Below are 22,207 nucleotides of genomic sequence, written 5' to 3' on the forward strand. Positions count from 1 at the left end.
CACCTAGGACTTGCCGATCGCATGGTCAGCGGTTCGAATCCCCGCGGTGGGGTGCGCTCCCATCGTTCGGTCCCAGTGCCTGCCAACCTAGCAGTTCGAAAGCACCCCCGGGTGCAAGTAGATAAATAGGGACCGCTTACCAGCGGGAAAGTAAACGGCGTTCCGTGTGCTGCGCTGGCTCGCCAGATGCAGCTTGTCACGCTGGCCACGTGACCCGGAAGTGTCTGCGGACAGCGCTGGCTCCCGGCCTTTAGAGTGAGATGAGCGCACAACCCTAGAGTCTGGCAAGACTGGCCCGTACGGGCAGGGGTACCTTTACCTTTACCTTTACCTTAATATTCCCCCTAACCCCCAGTTAAGTGTGAAAAATATTGATTCTGACTCTTCGGAATAAAGTTGGTCATCACACTTCTGTAGAAAGTTGTCTGCAGAATACAGGGCATCGTTTTAAATTCTTAGCAAAGGTAGAATTTTCACCTCTTTCTCTCCACTGTCTCAATAGGTTGCTTTTTCAGTTGGTCATGTATTTGTTTTTCCTCTGAAAAATCTGGCAACTGCATGGTACTGTTTATGCTGACAGTAAACAAATAGCTATAATTCTTTTTTTTTTAAAAAAAGAGAAACTTCCCCCCACTTGCTACCCCCAGCAACCAATATAATAGAATTGGGAGGGACCTCAAGGGTCATCCAGTCCAGCCCCCTCAATGCAGGAATCTCAAGTAGATCCAACATGACAGATGGCCATCCAAAGTCTGCTTAGAAACCTCCAAGGAAGGAGAGTGCACCATCTCTCATGGGAGTCCGTTCCGCTGCCAGAAACTCCTTCCTGGTGTTTAGTCGCAATCTCCTTTCTTGTAACTCGCAGCCATCAGTTTGGGTCTTCCCCTCTGGAGCAGGAGAAAACAAGCCTATCTCTTCTCAGTCTCCTCTTCTTCAGGCTAAGCATACCCAGCTCCTTCAAGCACACCTCATAAGGCCTGGCTTCCAGACCCTTGATCATTGTTACGGAAAACTCTAGGTGCGAGGCTGCTCAGTCCCCCAGCTCTTTGGGCAGAGCCCGTGGGTCCCTGCGGAATAAAGGAAGGAGTCCAGCCACCAACCGGAGCAAATAGCTATAGACCAACGTTTATTGCACAACGGCTTCAAAGAGGAATTTTGAACCCCGAGGATGGGGTGACAAGGACTTTAAAAAGTTTCTATCTTATCCTAGCATACAGTTCATTAAGCATCATCATGACATCATTGCTACATCAGAAAAGGGGAGGGTTATACATGATTAAGGGGCGCAGGTGGCGCTGTGGGTTAAACCACCGAGCCTCTTCTTTAAACTAATGCTCATCTTGAAATAAATAAAAAAATTGTCCAGCATCACCTTAGAGACCAACTAAGTTTGTTACAAGAATGTTCTTCTTGTTCTCTTATTCTGTAAGTTAGATCCGCAAGCTGCACTTGCAGTTTAAGTTGCCATTCTTCTTTGGTTGGGACCTCGCTCACTTTCCATTTTGGGGCTAACGAAACACAACGTTAGTGTTCTACACAATCTCTCCTCTCTCCCGCCGAAAGTCTTCCCCAGCACTTTCTGACGTCTGTGGCCCCTTCCGCTCCTGGCGATGGGTCTGGGCACCAACATGACTGCTCTGCTGTAAACACAGACTAAAAATAGCTCTGGCGCCCGAGCCAAACTCTGTGCCACAGGCTGTGTGTGCTTTGGGACAGCTGATGGGGCGCTCTGACCTGCAAATGATTCCCTGGCCATGCCCCATGGAGGTCTGCGCTCGACCCCTTTGCAGGGGCTTCTTGCTGCTTCCGCCTGGCTGGGTTGGGCCCGCCTTGCCAAGCGGACATTCGACTTCCTGGCCGGTGCCCTCTGGGCTTTGTGGGACCTCATCGCCTTGTCCTGGAAAAGGCAAGGTGCTCAGGGGTCCCTGCCCGAGCCGTGGGAGAGCTGCCCCGAGCTGAGGGTCTACCGGGGAGGAGATGGTGAGGCCGAGCTGCTCACGGTCCACACACAGCCCTACAGCTTCCAGGTAGGGTCTGGCGGGGGGCTCTCTTGTGCTAAGGGGTGGCAGGAATCGTAGAATCATAGAACTGTAGAGTTCAAAGTAATCCTAAGGATCATCAGCCACCCACAATATAGGAATAGGCAGCTGTCTCCAACGGGGATAGAACCTGCAACCTTGGTGTTATCGGCACCATGGTTATCTAACCACGGTGAGCTATCCAGGCTGCATGGAGGCTTTCCCCGGGAGTCAGATGCAAATTCACCTGTCGCGCCTGTCGGAATCGGGGGGGTCGAAAGGCCAGCTGGCTCAGCCCCAGCTGGAGCGTCTCCCTCCAGCCTTGCCGCTGTGGAGATCCCTCGACCTCTGCTCAGTGACTCAAGCTAGCAGACTTGAGCACACTTTACTCATCAGTGTAAACTGCGCAACAGAAGAGGCTTGAGGCTGCAGACACATACTAAACTACACATGTATTATACATAAATCAGGACAAAGAAAACATGGCATCTCTCCTTGCTGTCTTCTCGGAGGGAGATGGAAAACAAAAGCAATACAGAGCGGAAGTACCGCTCACACCAGCAATCTGTGCTGGAATGTAAACAGACATGTGACATGTAACAATCCCATGTCTGCAGCAAAGGGTGGAATGGAATCCCAACAGTGCCAACTATGACTGTTTCCTGACCACTATAGTCCATGCATGTGTAACCTCAAGTCTGGACTACTGCAGTGCGCTCAATGAGGGGCTGCCCTTGGGGTTGGTCCAGAAGTTCCAGCAGGTGTGGGATTCCTGATGTGAGCATCTGGTGAAGAACATGCAACACCAAACGTGGCACTGGTTGCCCATCTGCTACCCAGCCAAGGTCGAGGTGCTCGTATTAATTTGCCAAGCCCTGGACAACTCAGGTCCAGAATATCTCAGAGACTGTCTGAACCCTTACAGCCCAGCTCAGTCGCTAAGATCACCTGCAGGAGCGTCACAGAGAGCCCCCCCCCCCCCGATTTGGAGAGGCTCATTTGGCAACCACAGGGACAGAGACAGGTTTAGGGGAGAGCAACCAGGTCCACCGCAGGGGGCACCCAGCCAGAATAATTTAGGACAGAAAGCAAGAGAAGGGGGTGCCCAATTTTGGTCTTGCACAGATGGGAAACCAAATCTCAGGTGCCATTGGCCCAGCCCTGTGGAACTCCCTGCCACTGGAAACTCAGCAAGCGCCTTCTGAGCCAACTTTCAAACTCCTTCTGGAAACTTTTTCCTCTATGCAGGCGATTAAGAACACGTCCATGTGACTAACTGATGCCTGATTTTCACCTGTGTATGGCTTTACTGTACTGTTCTATGTTTTATTGCTGTAAACGGCTTCAATGTACATTTGTATACACAGCGGTATGAAAGTATCTTTATAAATATTATTTATTTATTTATTGTTTAAATGCAAGCAAGAGGAAAAAGCAGCAAGGGGCGGCAGCTTCTGTCTCTGAACAGAATCAAGAACCCAGAAGTACCGGAACATGTTACTTCCAGGTTTCAGCGCTTGCACATGCGCAGAAGCACTAAATTGCGCTTTGCGCGTGCGCAGAAGCCCTACATTGTGACCCGCACGTGTGCAAAAGCAGTGCCGCGGGTTGCGAATGCTGCAGGTTGCGAACGTGCTTCCTGCACGGATCACATTCGCAACCCAAGCACCCACTGTACTCACATAATTTTCTTACATTCTCTCTTTCTCTCTCTGCCTGGCAGGTGGATCTAGCCCGGCTGGCAACGGAGAGCGCCTATTTCGAGGCCCTCTCGAGATCCCGCATGCAAGAGGCGTCGGAGAGGCAGCTGGATCTGAGCCACGTGCCCTCGGGGACCTTCCGCGCCATCCTGGAGTGGGTCTTCAATGGGCATTTCAGCCTAGAAGAGGAAGACCTCTTGCCAGCGGTGCAGACTGCCAGCTATCTGATGCTCCCAGGGTTTCTGGACCGGTGCTGGGCGGCGCTGAGCCCGTTGCTGAGCCCCCAGAACTGCCTGTCCTACCTGGGTTTCGCGGAGGCTGTGGGATGCCCTGAGCTGAGAGCACTGGTGTCCGGCTACCTGAGTGCCCACCTGTTGGAGCTGCCAGCCCCCGTCGCTGGACGGCTGGACCCCCAACTGCGGGAGGAGCTGGCGCAGCTCCGCTTCGAGGGCCGCCCCATGCTGTGCGCCCTGCGCAAGGAGAACGTCAGCCTGGCGCCTGGGGTCCCCCTAGAACATCTGCAGGGCCTCTACCACCGCCCTCTGCCCCCCAAGGAGGGGGCCTGGCGCTGTGCCACCCGCCTGCCCTTCCAGGCCGAGAAGTGGAGCTTCAGCACAGCACAGCTCCTCAACTACCTCTTCGTCATGGGGGGCTACCGCGAGAAGCGGGGCCCCCGCAGTTTCACCTTCCAAATGGCGGCCTTCCGCTACAACCCCTTGACGGGAACGTGGGCACCTACCGCCGCCCCTAATAAGGTCAGGTCCTGCTCTCAGGCCAGGGCTGCGTCTCAGGTGGCCACACACACACACACACTGTATTTTTCTGTCTATAAGATGTCCCCATGTATAAGACGCCCCCTATTTTGTGGGACTCCGATTTAAGAAAATGGGGGGGGGGAGATGGCCCTCGTGTATAAGATGCCCCCAAATTCTGAACTTTTTTTTCAAAAAATAGAAATTAAACAAAGAACAATACATAACACTGTAAACACACTTATATACATATTTTCCAAAATGAAAAGAAAGAAAAGGAAAAATCAAAGATATAAAGAAAAAAGACAAAAGAAAAGAAAAAATACTTTTCTGGACATTATTTTTTAGGGGGAAAAACCTAGTCTTATAAATGGAAAATATGGTGTGTGTGTGTTTGTGTGTATAATTTATTAATTTTCCATTTTATAATATATAACCACATCATTATTATTCACATTATCTCTTTTGCTCATTAGAGCCTATTGACTTCCGTCCCTCCCGTCTCATGGCTTTCAAAATTAACCTTTATATCACTGCCTTTGTACGTTTTCCAATTCTAGTTGATTCATTACAAATAGCATTAAAATTAATATTATCATAAAAAGGGAGGAAGTTGCCCGTTACAAGTCTTCAGTCAACCCTGCTAATGATGTTTAATTGCTTACAGTGATCTTTCAAATGTCGTATATATATAAATTTACTCCAGTCCTTGTGGAATACTCGATCCTGCTGGTTACGGATCTTCCTGTCAGCTTCACCAGTTCTGCAAAGTCCATCATTTTAATCTGCCCCTATTCTCTTTGCTTTGTTTCCTAAACTCCAAGCGTGAAACAAAAACAAACAAAAAGCTCCAATTCCGTGATTCCCAACGTGGGGCGATTTGATTTTTAAGGGGGGCGATTCGAGAATGAGTTATTAACAGTGAATGGACTTTGCGGCTTCCTCCACATAAATAGGAGTTCAGGCTGCACACCTGGTCCTGGTCTTTACACCTCCAACACTTATTAGCTCTTGTTCTATGCATTTCTGCTAATTTAACCGGGGTTAGATACCACCGGTACATCATTTTCATCTTGTAGCCTTATTAGCCTATACCGACTGGTGGCTTCTGCGTTGCTCCCGGGAGGGAGAAAGGAAGTCAAATGACACCGAGGTTGATTCAGAGAAAGAGTTTATTCTGCTCTCTGGATAGAAGAAGGCACTTGCGTGGTCAGCTCACAGCAAGTCCAAAGAAATGAGAAATTTCATGCAGTATATATATCCTCCAGGCACCCTCTCCCCCTTCCCCAGGAATCCAGCCACGTCAGCTTATACACGTAAGTTGACATCTATGACCGTAAACAGATATTCCTGTTCCGGTACTCTTGACCATAAAAGGTTGTTCCTGTTCCTGTTCCTATACTCTTATCTTGGGGCAGGAAGATCACCAACTCTAAGAGCACTCCTGGTGCCGTTCCCGGGTCTCTTGTCACACCTGACAAGGTCTGTGCATCTTTGTGGTCAGGATGTAAGATAAGACCCAGATGTGCCATCCCTGCTCCACTCGGAACTGGCAAGGCCATCCATTGCCGTCATGGACTGATAAAGGAGAGGGCTTTGAGCACTTGTTTATACAGCTGGGTTTCTGTTTATACATTGGCTCAAGTGCTCAAGTTAATGCATTTTAGAAATGCTTCCTTGGAGAAGGAAAAATGAGGATTTTGGGACCCGTTTCATACTGACTGCACAGAAACCCATTCCTTCAATCTTATTCTCTTTCAGCAGTGCCTCTCCCTTCCTGACACTCTCTGCTTTCCTGTTCCTCTTGCAGCGCCGGCGCCACTTCAGCAGCGCTGTGGTGGGGCACCACATCTATGCCGTGGGCGGCTGGTTCCTGGACTCGCTCCTGCCCCCGGACAGCAGCACCTGCCTGTACACGGCCGTGGAGCGCTACGACCCTTGGGCCGACTCCTGGGCCTTCGTCTCCTCCCTGCCCATGGGCGACTTCTCCTTCGCCGTCTCCCTGTCCCACGACTTGCCCCTCTGCACGGCGCATGGCGGCTGCATCTACGCCCTGGGCAGCATACAACGCACCGGGGAGAAACTTCTGCTGTGCTACGATGTGGCCGCTGGTGAGGAGGCGGAAATGAAGCAGCCGATGCGCCGCGCCATAGGTGCCGACTCCCTGGGGCCCTGGGTGCCTGAGCACCCACAAAACTCCCCATCAATCGGCCAGGCACCCACAAAATTCAGTGCCAGGGCCATGCACGCAGCAAGGCACCCACCGTCCCGGACACCTGCGGTTGCACTGCCAAGTTGGCACTCATGTGCCACAGTATTGCGCAGAGAGGGGAAGGCAAGGTAGTGGTATGTGTGAGAAAAGAGATAGGGGTGTGAGTACTTATTTTTATCAATTGCAGAAGGTTTACACACTGCTTGATTTTTTTTAAAGAAAACCCACATTGTGGTTTACAAAAAAAAGATAACCACAGTGCTTTTTTTCTTGGAAAAGAGGTGCCAGAACTCAGCCTTGAACCTTGTTCTCTTATAAGGGCAAGGGTGAGAGGTGCCAGAACTGAGTTCCGGTGAGTTCCGGGCCCCCAAAAGCCCTAGATTGAGAGCCAGTGTGGTGTAGTGGTTCAGAGCAGTGGACTTGTAATCTGGGGAACCGGGTTTGCGTCTCCGCTCCTCCACCTGCAGCTGCTGGGTGACCTTGGGCCAGTCACACTTCTCTGAAGTCTCTCAGCCCCCCTCACCTCACAGAGTGTTTGTTGTGGGGGAGGAAGGGAAAGGAGATTGCTGGCTGCTTTGAGACTCCTTCGGGTAGTGATAAAGCAGGATATCAAATCCAAACTCTTCTTCTGGATAATAATATTACGAGTCAGAAAAATGAACGATGATTTGAAACTTTCAAACAGTTGAAATAACTAAAATGGACTAAAAACAGGTTAAAACTTGTAAGTTTCGAAACATCTAGAGAGGCTTGTCTAAGCGGGAACATTTGCGGTAGGTGCCAAAAAGAGCAGAGCGAAGAGTATATCAAGTGGCAGGGAGTTCCAAAGTGTAGGTGCAGCCGTGCCAGGAGTTCTCACGAAAGCAGAACAGATATTTTGCCGCAGTTCCACTGATCGGCATGGTCGAATGGGCACATATTGGGGAAGACGGAGATGGCTGATTGTGAATTAAGTGGGTAGGGAAGGACGGGGGTATCAGCAAGGGCTGGCAGTGGGTGCGAGGGCAGGGGATCTGGGCTGTGGGTCAGGCCTGAGGGTGGTTACATCCCCGCCTTCTCTTCTCCTTGCAGACACGTGGCAGGAGCTCCTTCCGACTCTGACGCGGGCAGACGCTGACCTGCCTGGGCTCTACTTCCTGGGCGGCACGGAGCCCCTCTTCGTGGTGGGGGGCAACGCCCAGGACAACGTGGTCACCTCCTTCTGCCCCAGCACCCGGCAGTGGGGCCCTGCCCGGACCCTGCCCAAGTGCAGCCTGGCCGGACAGGGCTTGGCTTTGGACGGCACCCTATATATGGCCTCTCCTGACTTGGAGGCCCTCTTGGAAGTGGAACTTGGGGTCCCAGACTGTCGCCCGCTGCCTCCGCCACCCTTTCCCCTCTCCTACGAGGCCATCTTCCTGCTCCACTTCCCCCCGGATGGCTGTCCGGAAGAAGAAACAGAGTCAGGGGGACTCCAGGGACTTTGAGTCCTCCCTTTTGTCTGTCTGTCTTTTCCCGTCTGTCCAGTGAAAAAAGGACAGTCACGGAACCAAGAAATTACACAAAAGAAATTACCTTGAAAATCCCTGAAACGAGAAGTAATCGACTATAGAATAACAAAAATCAAATAATAAACTAGAATTAAACAAAGACTTTACGAGATGCTGGCTAGAAAACTCATTTCACTGAACTAAACAGTTTCTTCAAAGGGAAATAAAGAAATTATAAGATTTTAAGTGATATCAAACAAGCGCAAGAGCAGGGCTGAAAATGCTTCCTTGAATTTACAAAGAAGGTATGAAAACCTCAAAGGCAAGTTTTAAACATAGTCCTGTTTAAGAGAATCAAGCAGTAGTGACAAGAAATTGAGGTTTTAAAGTTTCAAACAAACTCAAAAAACAGGGCAGAAACTCAAAAAAGTTTTAAACATAGCCCTATTAAGAAATTGAGGTTTTAAGTTTCAAACAAACACAGGGCTGAAGCGCTCCTGACTGCTGACGTTAAAGACTTCAAACCTTAATTTTGTATTACTATTATTACTGGATTCTCTTAAATAGAGCTATGTTTAAAACTTGTCACTGAGGTTTTCATACCTTTTTTGTAAACTCAGGGAAGCATTTTCAGCCCTGCTCTTGAGCTTGTTTGATATCACTTAAAATCTTATAATTTTCTTTTCCCGTCTGTCTGGCAGCTCTGGGGTTTCAGCCTTGATGGGCCATTCCTGGGTCAAGCCTTCTTGCTGGGCACCCTCCCCCACCCTCCCTTGCCCTCTCACCCAAATACCGGCCTCTATTTATAGCACCACGGCTTGCAAAACAGCTGCTGCTGCAAACGAAAAGGGTGGTCGGTCTGCTTCCTCCACTCCCGATTCTGCACGCACAACACGGCGTGTGTCTTCCCCCTGCCCCAGACCCAAACAGCTACCTGGAGCTTCTCTCCGACCCAGATCCTCCCCCTAACTCACAACTGCCCAGGGTCCTTCAGAACTTCTCATTTTGCTGCAAAGGAGCTGCAGGGTTAAGCTTACTACAAATCATCACAAAATTGCAGGGCACAGGGAGGGCACCTAAATCCCATCTAGTCCAACCCCCATGCCTGGAGTGGCCTGCTTCTATTGGAGAAATGTTGGGGTTCAGTACCCAATACCCTTTGGGTTCACAGCCTGGGCAGACCATAAAATCCAGACACCATTTGCCAGTCATACGGGATTATTTTATTTTATTTGTGGTTTGGTGTGACTCTTAATTTCACAAACAATGAAGCATATGGTAGGAAGGTACGTACATTATACAATACAGTCTGGTGCACATAAGTTATCCCTCTTCATTCCTCATGGTTTCTTCATTTAATGTTGATATCTGTAACCAGTGACAAAAAGAATATATCCTGAAACGTATAATTTTGAATTGTTACTGGTATAAACTATTATTTGCCTTCTTAACTGTGTTCAGCGTCGGGAAAGCGTGGGAGATCTGAGCAGGAGGAGACAGACTGGAACCGCAGTAGAAAACGGAATGCTTTGAGTTGCAGGGTTTTGAAAGAGCTCAGGACTTGCTGCAGACTGTGGGACAGCAAGAACTTTGAAGCAAAAAAACCCTCTCTGGGAACAGAGAGAGTCCTACTTGTAACGCGATATAAAGCATATGTATATGCAGCGCGTGCTTGTGTGTGTGTAGTAAACAACAACTCTGCTAAACAAATGTTTTGTGTGGTGAGTTTAAAGCTTCTGTGCTGCACAAACACAGAACACACCCAACAAGATGGGAAGGGATGGAGAAGCAGCAACGCAGGATGAAGCCAAGCTTACAATTCTTGGGCTGTTGCTTCATTTCTCAGGCCGTGAGGTTCTGTTCTTCTCTCTCCAGGGCAGCGAGTTTCTCCTGCTGCAGCTCCTGCATCCTGTCTTCGTTTCTCTTCAAGAGACCCTCCAGCCACTGCATCAGAGGACCACCAATGATCAACATCTGGCTGCACAGCTTCTTAGTGAACACTGATCCATTGTGGATCTTGGTGATAGGATCCAGATGAGAAAGGCTATGGTGACTGGGGGTGGCCGCCGGGACCACATAACACCGGTTCTGAGAGATCTGCATTGGCTCCCAGTACGTTTCCGAGCACAATTCAAAGTGTTGGTGCTGACCTTTAAAGCCCTAAATGGCCTCTGCCCGGTATACCTGAAGGAGCGTCTCCACCCCCATCGTACAGCCCAGAGATCCAGCGCTGAGGGCCTTCTGGCGGTTCCCTGACTGCGAGAAGCAAAGCTACAGGGAAGCAGGCAGAGGGCCATCTCGGTAGTGGTGCCCGCCCTGTGGAACGCCCTCCCAGCAGATGTCAAAGAGATAAACAACTACCTGACATTCAGAAGACATCTGAAGGCAGCCCTGTGGAACGCCCTCCCTTCAGATGTGAAGGAAATAAGCAACTATCCTATCTTTAAAAGACATCTGAAGGCAGCCCTGTTCAGCAAGTTTTTAATATTTAATGCTGTATTGTTTTTAACACTTGATTGGGAGCCACCCAGAGTGGCTGGGGAAACTCATCCAGATGGGCGGAGTATAAATAATAAAAAATTATTATTATTATTATTATTATTATTATTATTATTATTATTATTATTATTATTTTCCTGAAGGCATCCTGCTCCTCTTGACTCAAGATCCTGGGGAACGCCATCATGGACTCAAGACACGCTTTCCCCATGCCGGTGTGAGGAATCAGGTGAACAGGAATTTCAACCCTTTCATAATTGCAGGAGCTCTTTGGGGCTTGAAGGGACTGGAAGCAGGTGAAGACAATCTGGTCTGTCCTTGTGCTTTTGTCCTCGCCGAAACAGGAGAAGATCAGCCCCACAAAGTCTCTGTCCAACATCTGATACATCGCTTGCGTGCAGAAGTCGATGTGCGATGGCCAAACGGTGACGTGGGGGTGGGAATGATGATGTTGTTGTTGTTGTTTAGTCGTTTTGTCGTGTCGGACTCTTCATGGCCCTCGGGACCAGAGCACGCCTGGCACTCCTGTCTTCCACTGCCTCCCGCAGTTTGGTCAAACTCATGCTGGTAGCTTCGAGAACACTGTCCCACCATCTCGTCCTCTGCCGTCCTCTTCTCCTTGCGCCCTCCATCTTTCCCAACATCAGGGCCTTTTCCAGGGAGTCTTCTCTTCTCATGAGGTGGCCAAAGTCTTGGAGCTTCAGGATCTGTCCTTCCAGGGAGCACTCAGGGCTGATTTCCTTCAGAATGGAGAGGCTGGATCTTCTTGCAGTCCATGGGACTCTCAAGAGTCTCCTCCAGCACCAGAATTCAAAAGCATCCATTCTTCCGCGATCAGCCTTCTTTACAGTCCAGCTTTCACTTCCATACATCACTACTGGGAATATGGGAATGATACCAGCTCACAACCCTCGTGGGCTGTCCCGTTAACTTAGCCAACCTCTCCGGTTCCGTGGAAGCAGCCGAGAGCTGCTCCAGGGAAATCTCCACCTGATCTTTCCTCGTATTTGAACGGAGCAGAATGATCACAGAGTGAATGTGAGCAATTCGGCCAGCTCCGACCTCGCTGAGGCAGAGGCCCATGACCTCTTCTTGCTGAGTGCTCAGAGCGTGGACCATGCAGACCAGGAAGGCGTCCACCTCCAAGTGCGCGGCCTGCAACCCCATCGCCACCTGCTTCACTTTCTGCCTGCCGCTCCTGTTCAGGGGAAGAGAGACGACGAACGTGCTGGTCAACGGCCCCAAACATCCCTTCCGCCAAGGCCTGCCTGCACAGAGAACGAGACAAACAAGATGTGCCTACATTATTACATGAGCACTGTTCCACAGCATTTGATATTTTCATTTACATACTGTCAGGGGTTCAGGAGCAGAGTCACAGGAGAGGGAGGAAATGGAGAGCGAGGGGGAGAGGTCCGAAGGAAATGTCAGCGATGACAGCAGTCCGAGGTCTCTGAGTCTCTCCAGTGACTCGGAGGATTCACAGAAAGGGGCCCCCATAGTCAGGGCAAGGGGAGTGCCCAGGGGGACACCTCGGGAAGAAGGGGCCAGAGGGGACTCAGAGAGTAGCAGCTGGAAATCCGGACCAGCGTCCCCCCCAGAGTGCAGTAGGGGGGAGGAGTCCCAGGCATCGGGATCAGGTGGCGCGCGGGCAGAGGGAGAACGTGAGGCAGGAGTGACCACACCCTCGTCAGGGAGCGAGGAAACGGTCATCAGGAAAGTTAAACGCGCGTGCGCGCCAAGTTCAAATGTACAGGAGGGCGGCAAGGTGGGCAGCCCGGGTAGGGAGCCAGGTCCTAAAGCCCGCCGAAGAGAGGGGGAGGAGTCAGAGGGGTCAACGTCTGCGTCAGAAGAGTCCAGGAGGGAGGAGACCCTGGGGGGTAGTAGGACCCAGAGGAAGAGAGAGAGAAGGAAGAGGTGGAGTAAGATTAGAGTCTTAAACTGGTGCACAGGGGGCGGAGACTCAGACGGAGCTTCGCCGGTCTAGAGTCCAGACGTAGAGCTGGGACGCTGAGGCTTGGAAATGGAGACTATTCTTCAATAAAGACTTTGATACTTTACTACCGACTAGCGTTGGTCCTTGGTGAGCTGGGACCAGGAGCCAGCTCTGACACATACATTCATTCAAAATAAGATGGGTTCATGAAGCAATTCCATATCCTCCCACCACGCTGTCGAAGAATTCTACAAAACAGTAGTCAATATCCGGAATCACTGTTCCGTGTTGGACATCATTTTTGCTGAATACACAAAGCTTCACAGCTTGTCTGTCATCCTACACAGTCTGGTACCCCGCTTCATTTAAAGATTTCCAGAGACTTTGAGACTAAAGATTTCATTTTGTACTTGGTTTGAAGGAATTCTATAAAGATTGTCTATTGCGTATGTACATGATCATTGTGTTGCCTGGACATTGCTGATGCACAGAGAACGAGACAAACAAGATATTAATTTCGGTGTAGCTGGTGTGACACAATCCCCACCAGCAAGTACCGTATTTTACCGTGTATAACACGCCCCATGTATAAGGTGACCCCTATTTTTAGGGGGGAGATTAGAAGAAACTGGGGGGACATTGCCCAGAGTTCTGCAGTTTTGTTGTTTTTTGCGGACGATTGCCCCCCAGCTTTTTTTAGGGGGAAGGACTGCCGAAAATTGGCACATCTGAGCTGTGCTGCCGCACGTGCGCCGCTAAACCCACCTATCAGCTGTTCCCTCAACGCAAGAAGAAGCGCAGCAACAGCAAACACACAACAGCCCTTATCACACCCACAAATAACACCGCTGACAATCACACCCATTTGGAAGCTACCCATCCCGAGTCACAAAAATGCACTGACCATGTATAAGACGCTCCGCTCCCCCCCCCCCCCATTTTTAAATGTTCATTTTGAGGGGGGAAACCTCATCTAATACATGGAAAAATATGGTAGTTGAGGAGTGGCACACCAAAGGCGGGGGGGGGGGCGCTCAGTCGGCAGAGCGTAAGACTCTTCATCTCAGGGCTACGGGTTTGAGCCCCATGTTGGGCAAAGGGATTCCTGCATTGCAGGGGGTTGGACTAGATGACCCCTTGAGGTCCCTTCCAACCTTACGAGTCTATGAATTCTAGACACTTTCAAGCAAAGGGAAGCAAAGGGGCAGTCAGGTCTATATATAGCAATTCTTTCTTCTACTGGCTTATTAATCATGAGACATACCACCTGTATTTCTGCTTGTTCTCAAGATTTATAGCAATAGTTGCCGCACACACACCCTGTTCCCATTGTCCCCTCGCGGTTCTTTTGCAAGCGCGTCCTTCCCTTCCCAACCTTCGCTCGCTCCGTCCTCCTCACATACATTTCAACTTTTGATTTCATCACCTGTATAATTTCTGAGACACTTCCTCTCCCACCCTGAAAGCAAAGGGAGGACCTGTTCTCGGACACTAGTTCCGTAGTGTTACAGGTTTGAATCCCCGCAATGGGGTGAGCTCCCGTTGCTCAGTCCCAGCTCCTGCCAGCCTAGCAGTTTGTAAGCACACCAGTGCAAGTAGATAAATCAGTACCACTCTGGCGGGAAAGTAAGTGGTGTTTCCATGCGCTCTGGTTTCTGTCACAGTGTCCCGTTGCTCCAGAAGCGGCTTCCAGTACGTTTCCGAGCCTTGGTCCAGTATACCAGAAAGAGTTAATCCACCTCCATCGTTCTGCCCGGACACTGAGGTCCAGCGCCGAGGGCCTTCTGGTGGTTCCCTCACTGCGAGAAGCTAAGTTACAGGGAAGCAGGCAGAGGGCCTTCTCGGTAGTGGCACCTGCCCTGTGGAACGCCCTCCCACCAGATGTCAAAGAGAAAAACAACTACCAGACTTTTAGAAGACATCTGAAGGCAGCCCTGTTTAGGGAAGCTTTTAATGTTTAATAGGTTATTGTATTTTAGTGTTTTGTTGGAAGCCGCCCAGAGTGGCTGGGGAAACCCAGCCAGATGGGCGGGGTATAAAAAATAAAGTATTATTATTATTATTATTATTATTATTATTATTATTATTATTTAGTCCTGCTGGCCAAATGACCCAGAAAGCTGTCTGTCAGCCTGAAAGCGGGATGAGTGTCGCAACCCCAGAGTCGCCTTTGACTGGACTCAACCATCCAGGGGTCCTTTACCTTTAGTGTTACAGGGCCAGGTGGAGGGAGGTGGTGAAGGTCCGGATGATATCTAGGGGTCCCTTCCAGGCCCACGATTCTATATCTGTGAAGTTTTTAGGAGAACCTGTTGAAGGGGCCAAAGCAGTTTCCTCATGAGGCTAAATGGCTCCAGCTGGGCCAGCTAAGCACCTTCACCTGCATTGTTGCCATGGAGACAGGGGGTGGGCCTTTCCCCACATCACCTGGCTGGAAACCAGCTTCTCCTAGAAAGGAGAAAAAATTGGCTTGGCTGGAAGCTGGGGGGGGGGGGAGGCATCCCGATCTCTACGTCCTGGCAGCTGTTCCCCCCCACCCTGAAAAAATCAAGCAAATAAATAAATATGCTTAACGAACTGACCAATTGCATAAACAGATAACTTGTTCTGTGCCCCTGCCCCCTGCAATAAATCCTGGCTACATCCATGCCTCCTGTGGTTTTCAGCAACGGGCTATATGTGTGTGTAAATAAATCCATCTTCTCTAAAGACAAGACAGCCTCCCTTGCCCTTCAGTCCAAGGAAACTGGGCCTGGACTGGAACTGCGGAACTCCCTGCCACAGGAAGCAGTGGTGGCCAAAAACCTAGACGCCTTTAAAAGGGTTGGAGAAATTCATGCGAGGAGGAAGAGAGGGCTGCCAATGGCTTAATAGAAACAATGGTTCTGCTCTGCCTCCACAATACTTCCAATTCCCAGTTACAGTGGTCCCTTGGTTCTCATGCTGAATCCATTCCGGAAGTCCGTTCCAAAACCAAAGCATTACAAAACTAAGGCGCGCTTTCCCATAGAAAGCAATGCAAAATGGATCAATCCATTCCACACTTTGGAAAACAACCCCCTAAAACAGCAATTTAACATGATTTTTACTATCTAACGAAATCACGGACCCATAAAATGAAAGCAATAATCAATGTGCTGCAGTCACACAATCAATCAGTGCCTGACCTGGGTTCCACAGTGTCACACAAACACACACAAAAAGAGCTGCAAAAACAATAACGCAAAAATAAATAGCAAAAACAGAAACCTCAGCGTAACACTCAAGATGGAAGTGTGGCGCTCAAAACGGAGCAGGTTTGGCTTCCAAAAAAAGTTTGCAAACCGGAACACTTTCTTCTGGGTTTAGCAGCATTTGGGTTCCAAGTTGTCTGAGTACCAAGGTGTTTGAGAACCAAGGCGTTTGAGAACCAAGGTGCCACTGTGCTGGAAACCACAGGAGGGGAGAGTTGCTCTTGTACTCAAGATGTTGCTTGCGGGTTTCCCATAATAGGCATAATAGGTTGGCCACTGTGAGACCAGGATGCTGGACCAGATGGGCCCTTGGCCTGATCCAGCAGCACTCTGCTTACGTTCTGACATTTATCCAGGACCTTGGGAAGACACTCTTCTCTGAAGGCCAAGTGGAGTTTGCACAGACCTTGCAGAGCGAGTCCAGTTGGTGGAGCTGGAACAATGCCTGTTGTTCACACACCCCTTTTTGCTTAGCAAAAGCAGCAGGACTGGCCCCTCCTGCTTCCTCTATCCGTGCAGCCTGGTGACTCCTGGGGGGGAATGGCTCAGCCTGGCGCACAGGGAGCCAGGAGTCTCCTCCAAATGCCCTTCCGGCTGCAAGGGGCCGTCCCAGGCTGCAGGTTGCTGCTTCCAGCCTGCTGCTGCTGCAACAGCAGCTACCTGGGCCCCGCTGAGCTGCTCCTCCTGGAGGAAGGAAGGCCAGCCACGCAGGGAGAAGGTCGCAGGTAAAAGCCGACCCTTTGGAGCTTGCAAGGAGGGAGGCGCAGACACAAGCAAGCTGGCCACCTGGGCGCTGTTGGGGGATGCTGGAGGCTTTATCCTTGCATCTCCTAAATGCCCAGGGAATTCTTTCCTGGAGCGGGTACCCTTTGCACTTTGCACAGGTGGGAATGCGCAAGGCATCACACGGTTACAGCAGCATTGCAGCAGCTCAGAAAGGATACCGTAGGGGTGGGGAAGGGTAACTGAAATGGCCGAGGGGGGTGTCTGTGGAGTGACTCCCCTATGATGAAAGATTGCATGGTTTTGGGGACTTTTTAAAAAAGGTGAGTAAGAGGCAACACAGCAGACGTTGATAAAATTCTCCACGGCCTGGAGAAAACAGATAGAGGTAAGTTTCCCCTCTCCTAAAAGGAGAACTTGTGGGTTTTCAATGAAGATTCCGGACAGATAAAAGACTTTTTCACACAGTGCAGAGTCAAACTACGGAACTCACATGTGAAAAGGATGGAGGGGTCTTGGTGGCCACAAGCTGAACATGAGCCCAAGGTGTGACGCAGCAGCACAAAAGGCTCTTCTAGGCTGCATCAATAGAAGTCTAGTGTCCAGATCAAGGGGAGTCATAGTCCCACTCTGTTCTGCCTCCCTATCCGACCTGTGCCTCTAATCTATATATCTACATATTGCAGCCACGTTAAAATGCGATTGATGTGCACACCAAATGCTTTTTCAATGGCTTCTGTTGGACATGGAGGGCTACCCTGTGCCCCTCCAAAAGCTCTTGAGGCCGACTCCCATCAACATCTGGTCTAGTGGTCAGAGGCGCAAAGTTCGACAGGGGGTGACTTTGGGCCAGTCGCTCACGCACATTCTCTGCCTCCCCTGCCTCGCGGTGTTGCTGTGAGGATAAAACGGGGAGACCGACGTACGACACCTTGAGCTCCTTGGAGGAAAGGTTGCATACAAATGTCAGAAAAGTAGAATAAATCGATCAGCCCAGCCTGCGCCGCCAATAACCTGCGGAGAACCTCGCGTCCCCCACCGCCCAACATACAGGCTGGGGGGGGGGGGGTGTTCATGCCTAGGGGCGAGGGCGCTTCTGCAGCCGGCAAGGAAGGGAACTGGCGCTGCTCTTGTGCGAAGGGGGGGAGGTCTCCCCAGCTGGTGATCGGAGGGGCCGGCCAGGGCAGCGAGGAAGCGTCCTGGGTCCCTCCATCCCACCTCGTCGCCCTGTGGCGCAGCAGAGCCTTGGAGAGGTGGGGGCGCCGCCCGCCCCCTCCTTCCAAGTAGGGCAGCCGCAGCCGCGCCAGTGTCAGGTTACGGGCGCGCAGGGAGCCCCGCCAGAGAACCAGCCGGCCGGCCAGCCGTCCCGTCGCGTCCTGTCTCCCGGGGAAGGGCTGCAGCGGAGCCGTCGCCCGACCGGGACCCCCGCCCCGCCTCGCCTCCCTGTTCCCGAGCAGGTACCAGCGCCTACCGTCCGACTGGCAGGGGTGGGGGCTCTGGAGCCTTGCCCCTTTTTTTTTGCAGGATCGAGGCGGGGGTGGGGAGTGGAGACCGGATCCTGACCTCCCCGACAGCGCGGCGCAAAGCTGCGCTCTGGACGCGGGGAGGGGCGCTGCGCCGGGCCTCTCCCAGAGGAAAAACACCGGCGTCTCTGAGTGCGTGCAGAGTGCTTTTCCGTCGCAACACACATAGCAGCGAGGGGTGGACTGCGGCGACGAGTTTTGCTGACACCCCGGAGGGATCACCCAGACGCGATGATATTTCAACACATGTCGCCCTTCTCCTTCTCCGCGGGGCAGACTCTAGACATGGATCCTTCTAGCAAAGGAGTGGGGAGAAGACAGACCCCCTCCCTAGAAAATCCCACAGCCCCCCCCCCCCGCCAATTTCAGGGGAATTACGGCGACTCCTGTGGGGAACCCCAGGGGTCATCCAATCCAACCCCCTGCGATGCAGGAAACTCAGCCACTAAGTAGCCACTAAGTGTGGTGTCAGGATAGGCAAGGAGGTGCTCGTGCCCCCCCTTGAATTGAATATTGGGGCCTACTGAAGTCCACAGGAGCAACTGGTGCCCCCCTGCCCATTTGTTGCCCAGTGATGCCACCTGGCCAGCGGTGGTTCCAGAGAGGGAAGCTGCCTTTGAGTCTCAGGTGCTGAGCATCGCAGGTGGGGAGGGAAGGGCTTCTTCACTTGCATCTGGTTAAGAGCTTTAGAAGTGCCTGCAGGATCAGGCCCATGACGCCACCCAGTCCTGTGTCTCCCCTCCTCTGGTTTCAAACTAGAGAAGCGTTGTTGTCTCCAGCCATGGCTAGTAGCCATCAGTAGTCCTCTCCTCCTCCAGGAATTTGTCCAGGCCTCGTATCTACGGAACCGCCTCTCCTGGTCTGCCCCGCAGAGGACCTTAAGGTCTGTGAATAACCATAGTTTAGAGGTCCCTAAGGAAGTCGGATTATCCTCCACCAGGGCCTTCTCAGTGATGGCTCCAACCTGGTGGAATGCTCTGTCCCAGGAGACCCCTGGTCTCCTCGCTGGCCCAAAGAGGACTAATTTAGCCAGCTAGCCCTGGTGATCATCTAATGTTTATTGGATGGATTTCCCCCCTAAATTGATTTTTGAATTCTGAATTTATCGTTATCCACGTTTTATAATGTATTTTATGCTGTTTTTTGTTGCATCAATTAAGTGTTTTAAATTTGCTGTTAGCTGCCCTGAGCCTGGTTTTCTGAAAACTAGCTATGGCCTAGTTTGGTGGCCAGCATGGCCTCCTGTGTCAGGGAGTTCCATCGGTTAACTTTGTGCTGTGTGAGGAAGTCCTTTTGTCTGTCCCGAATCTTCCATCTGTGTGAGATCGGGAGGCTGGGCAGCCAGGTGGTCCTGCAGCTTCAGGGGGACTTGGGGGGACTTGGAGGTGGGGGGCGTTTGGCCAGGCCTTCCGTGCTCAGGGGCAGAGACACCCCAGGAGCAAAGGGACTCCAGATGCTAGTCCTTGGGGGGGGTGTCACTCACTACTCTTAAAGGTAAAGGTAAAGGGACCCCTGACCATTAGGTCCAGTCGTGACCGACTCTGGGGTTGTGGCGCTCATCTCACTTTACTAGCCGAGGGAGCCGGCATACAGCTTCCGGGTCATGTGGCCAGCAGGACTAAGCCGCTTCTGACGAACCAGAGCAGCGCACGAAAATGCCGTTTACCTTCCCGCCGGAGCGGTACCTATTTATCTACTTGCACTTGACGTGCTTTCGAACTGCTGGTGGGCAGGAGCAGGGTCCAAGCAATGGGAGCTCACCCCGTCGCGGGGATTCAAACCGCCAACCTTCTGATTGGCAAGTCCTAGGCTCTGTGGTTTAACCCACAGCGCCACCCGCATCTTATCCCCCTTTTAAACAAATGCAGGAATTACCAGCTGGGAAGGAGCAGCCAAGGCAGCAGTTCACCCCCCCTCCAAGCCCCCCCCCCCATTCATAACAAACCCAGTAAGAATGATAAGAAAAAGCAAAGATGATAAGGGATCCCTGCTTTGCCTTTATTGGTAAAGTACATCGTTTGATACTTTGTGGAGTCATCAGTGGATTGGATTGCTGTTGGGGAGGGTTGTCCGAGGGGCAGGCTCCACATTCCGAAAGAACTTTAGAATTTTAGAGCGGGAGGAGACCTCTGATGGTCATCTAGTCCAACCCCCTGCAATGCCTTTTGCATCGCTTTGTAAAGGCACAGGGTGCTACTGCGTGCTTCTGAACTGCACTGGTGGTACCTGAATATACAGACCAGGGGAACCAGAAGGCACTTCTTTTGTGGTCAGAGGCACTTTTGCCATAGTCCAATGCTGTATTCATATTTCTGTTTACCTGCCGCTTACTGCAAAAGTATCTCAGAGCGACTTATAATGTTGTCTTTCACAGAACAGGTCAGAGTCGGTGGAGCCTGAGACTTTCAATCTCAGGGTCATGGGTTTGAGTTTGAGATTCCTGCATTGCAGGGGGGGGGGGGTTGACCCTTGTTGGTCCCTTCCATCTCTGTATATAGATTTTGGTGGCAAATTTCATTGTGTATGCAAGCGACCAGACGTAGATTGCGAGTAAGTAGAACATTCATGATGGAAGTTTAGGAAAGCTTTTAATGTTTAACAGACCATTGTATTTTAATATTTTTTTGGAAGCTGCCGAGAGTGGCTGGGGAAACCCAGCCAGATGGACGGGGTATAAATTATTATTATTATTATTATTATTATTATTATTATTATTATTATTATGTCTATGATTCTACGAGTATGCCTTCTGGCTATCAAATCATTTTTAAATAACGAAGGAAGCGTCTGCATCACACAGAGCTGCTCTTTGCATTTAGGGAGCCGTAACAAAGATAATGTGGTTTGACCAGTTTGCTGCCTTTTCGGAACAAAGTTTGGAGGGAGGCTGGGTTAAGGCACCACTTTCAGAATGCAACGGGCGTTCGGTGAAGAAGCCGTGCCACACGCCTCCTCCAGTGGCATGATTGCTCACTGTCAAAAGAAATGCACTTTGCACGCGCTCAGGAGAAAAACTCTCTCTCTCTCTCATGGCTTCAGGAGCTGATCCTTTTCTCATTTGGCAGCAGCCTTCTGGGAGTGACGCACCGGAGGGAGCCTGTGGCTCATGGGCGCCTGACGCCCAGGGCAGAGGCTGAGACTTCCCTTCTTGGCCCCAGGCCAGCCCCACGTGATGGAAACAGCGTCCCTGAGCCAAGGCTGAGCTCTGTTCCCAGCAGGAGATATAAACAGCGAGTTCTGAGTGGCAGGAGCTGGGCAGAGAAGGTGGCTGGAAGGGGGGCTCCTGGCTCTGGACTCCCCTTCTTCTTCCCTTGCATTGCTGCTCCCAACAAGGGCTGGCAGAGAGGGAGGACAAAAAAGCCCCCTCTCCCACCCAGTTGTACGTATTTGAAGGGTATAGGATGGTCAGCAGCCGGGGATGGGCTCTCACAGGAGTTCCCTGTCCCTGCATTAAAGGTAAAGGTAAAGGGACCGTAAGGTCCAGTCGTGGACGACTCTGGGGTTGTGGCGCTCATCTCACTTTACTGGCCGAGGGAGCCGGCGTTTGTCCACAGACAGTTCTTCCAGGTCATGTGGCCAGCAGGACTAAGCTGCTTCTGGTGAACCAGAGCAGCGCACGGAAACGCCGTTTACCTTCCCACCGGAGTGGTACCTATTTATCTACTTGCACTTTGATGCACTTTTGAACTGCTAAGTTGGCAGGAGTAGGGACCGAGCAACGGGAGCTCACCCCGTCGCAGGGATTCGAACCACCGACCTTCCGACAAAGGGACTGATTTGGCAAGCTTGCTCTTATACATTTTCTTCTTCTTCTTCTTCTTCTTCTTCTTCTTCTTCTTCTTCTTTCGGCAATCACTTGTAGCCAAGTAAGATTGTCTTCCATAAACACTGTTTTAAGAGTGAGTCCGCAAGTGACTGTGGAGGCCAGTTCCGGATCCACACGTCCTTCCACAGTAGGGATGTTGGTTTCTGGACAGGAGCGGATCACAATGAGGGTTTCCCAAGCATGCCTTCCTCTTAGCACGCTTCTCCCTTGTGTCCTGAGTTCGAGTGTCTTCAAAGCCCATGACACCTTTGGTAAAGGCTGTTCTCCAACTGGAGCACTCGCAGGCCAGTATTTCCCAGATGTCTGTGTTCCTACT

The 22,207-nt window shown here is 51.1% G+C and overlaps 2 protein-coding genes and 1 long non-coding RNA gene across 3 annotated transcripts in view; 2 read left to right on the forward strand and 1 right to left on the reverse strand.

The window, feature by feature from the left end:
* LOC310659288 overlaps positions 1-22,207 on the reverse strand; it is a 79,030-nt gene that overhangs the window by 34,515 nt on the left and 22,308 nt on the right. The window lies entirely within an intron of this gene.
* Positions 1,692-8,323, forward strand: LOC310659103 (kelch repeat and BTB domain-containing protein 13-like). Its single transcript, XM_083402175.1, has 4 exons — positions 1,692-2,027; positions 3,742-4,473; positions 6,281-6,581; positions 7,754-8,323. Exons 1-4 carry the CDS (start codon positions 1,755-1,757, stop codon positions 8,146-8,148), a joined length of 1,701 nt encoding a protein of 566 aa, XP_083258301.1. The 5' UTR covers positions 1,692-1,754; the 3' UTR covers positions 8,149-8,323.
* Positions 16,339-22,207, forward strand: part of CPT1B (carnitine palmitoyltransferase 1B) — a 36,336-nt gene continuing 30,467 nt past the window's right edge. Inside the window, exon 1 of the mRNA XM_083401988.1 lies at positions 16,339-16,544. The gene's annotated coding sequence lies outside the window, so the exon portion shown is untranslated. The remainder of the gene's footprint in view (positions 16,545-22,207) is intronic.

This window comes from Podarcis tiliguerta (assembly GCF_965153285.1).
Source record: "Podarcis tiliguerta genome assembly, chromosome: 10".
Taxonomy (NCBI): Eukaryota; Metazoa; Chordata; class Lepidosauria; order Squamata; family Lacertidae; genus Podarcis; species Podarcis tiliguerta.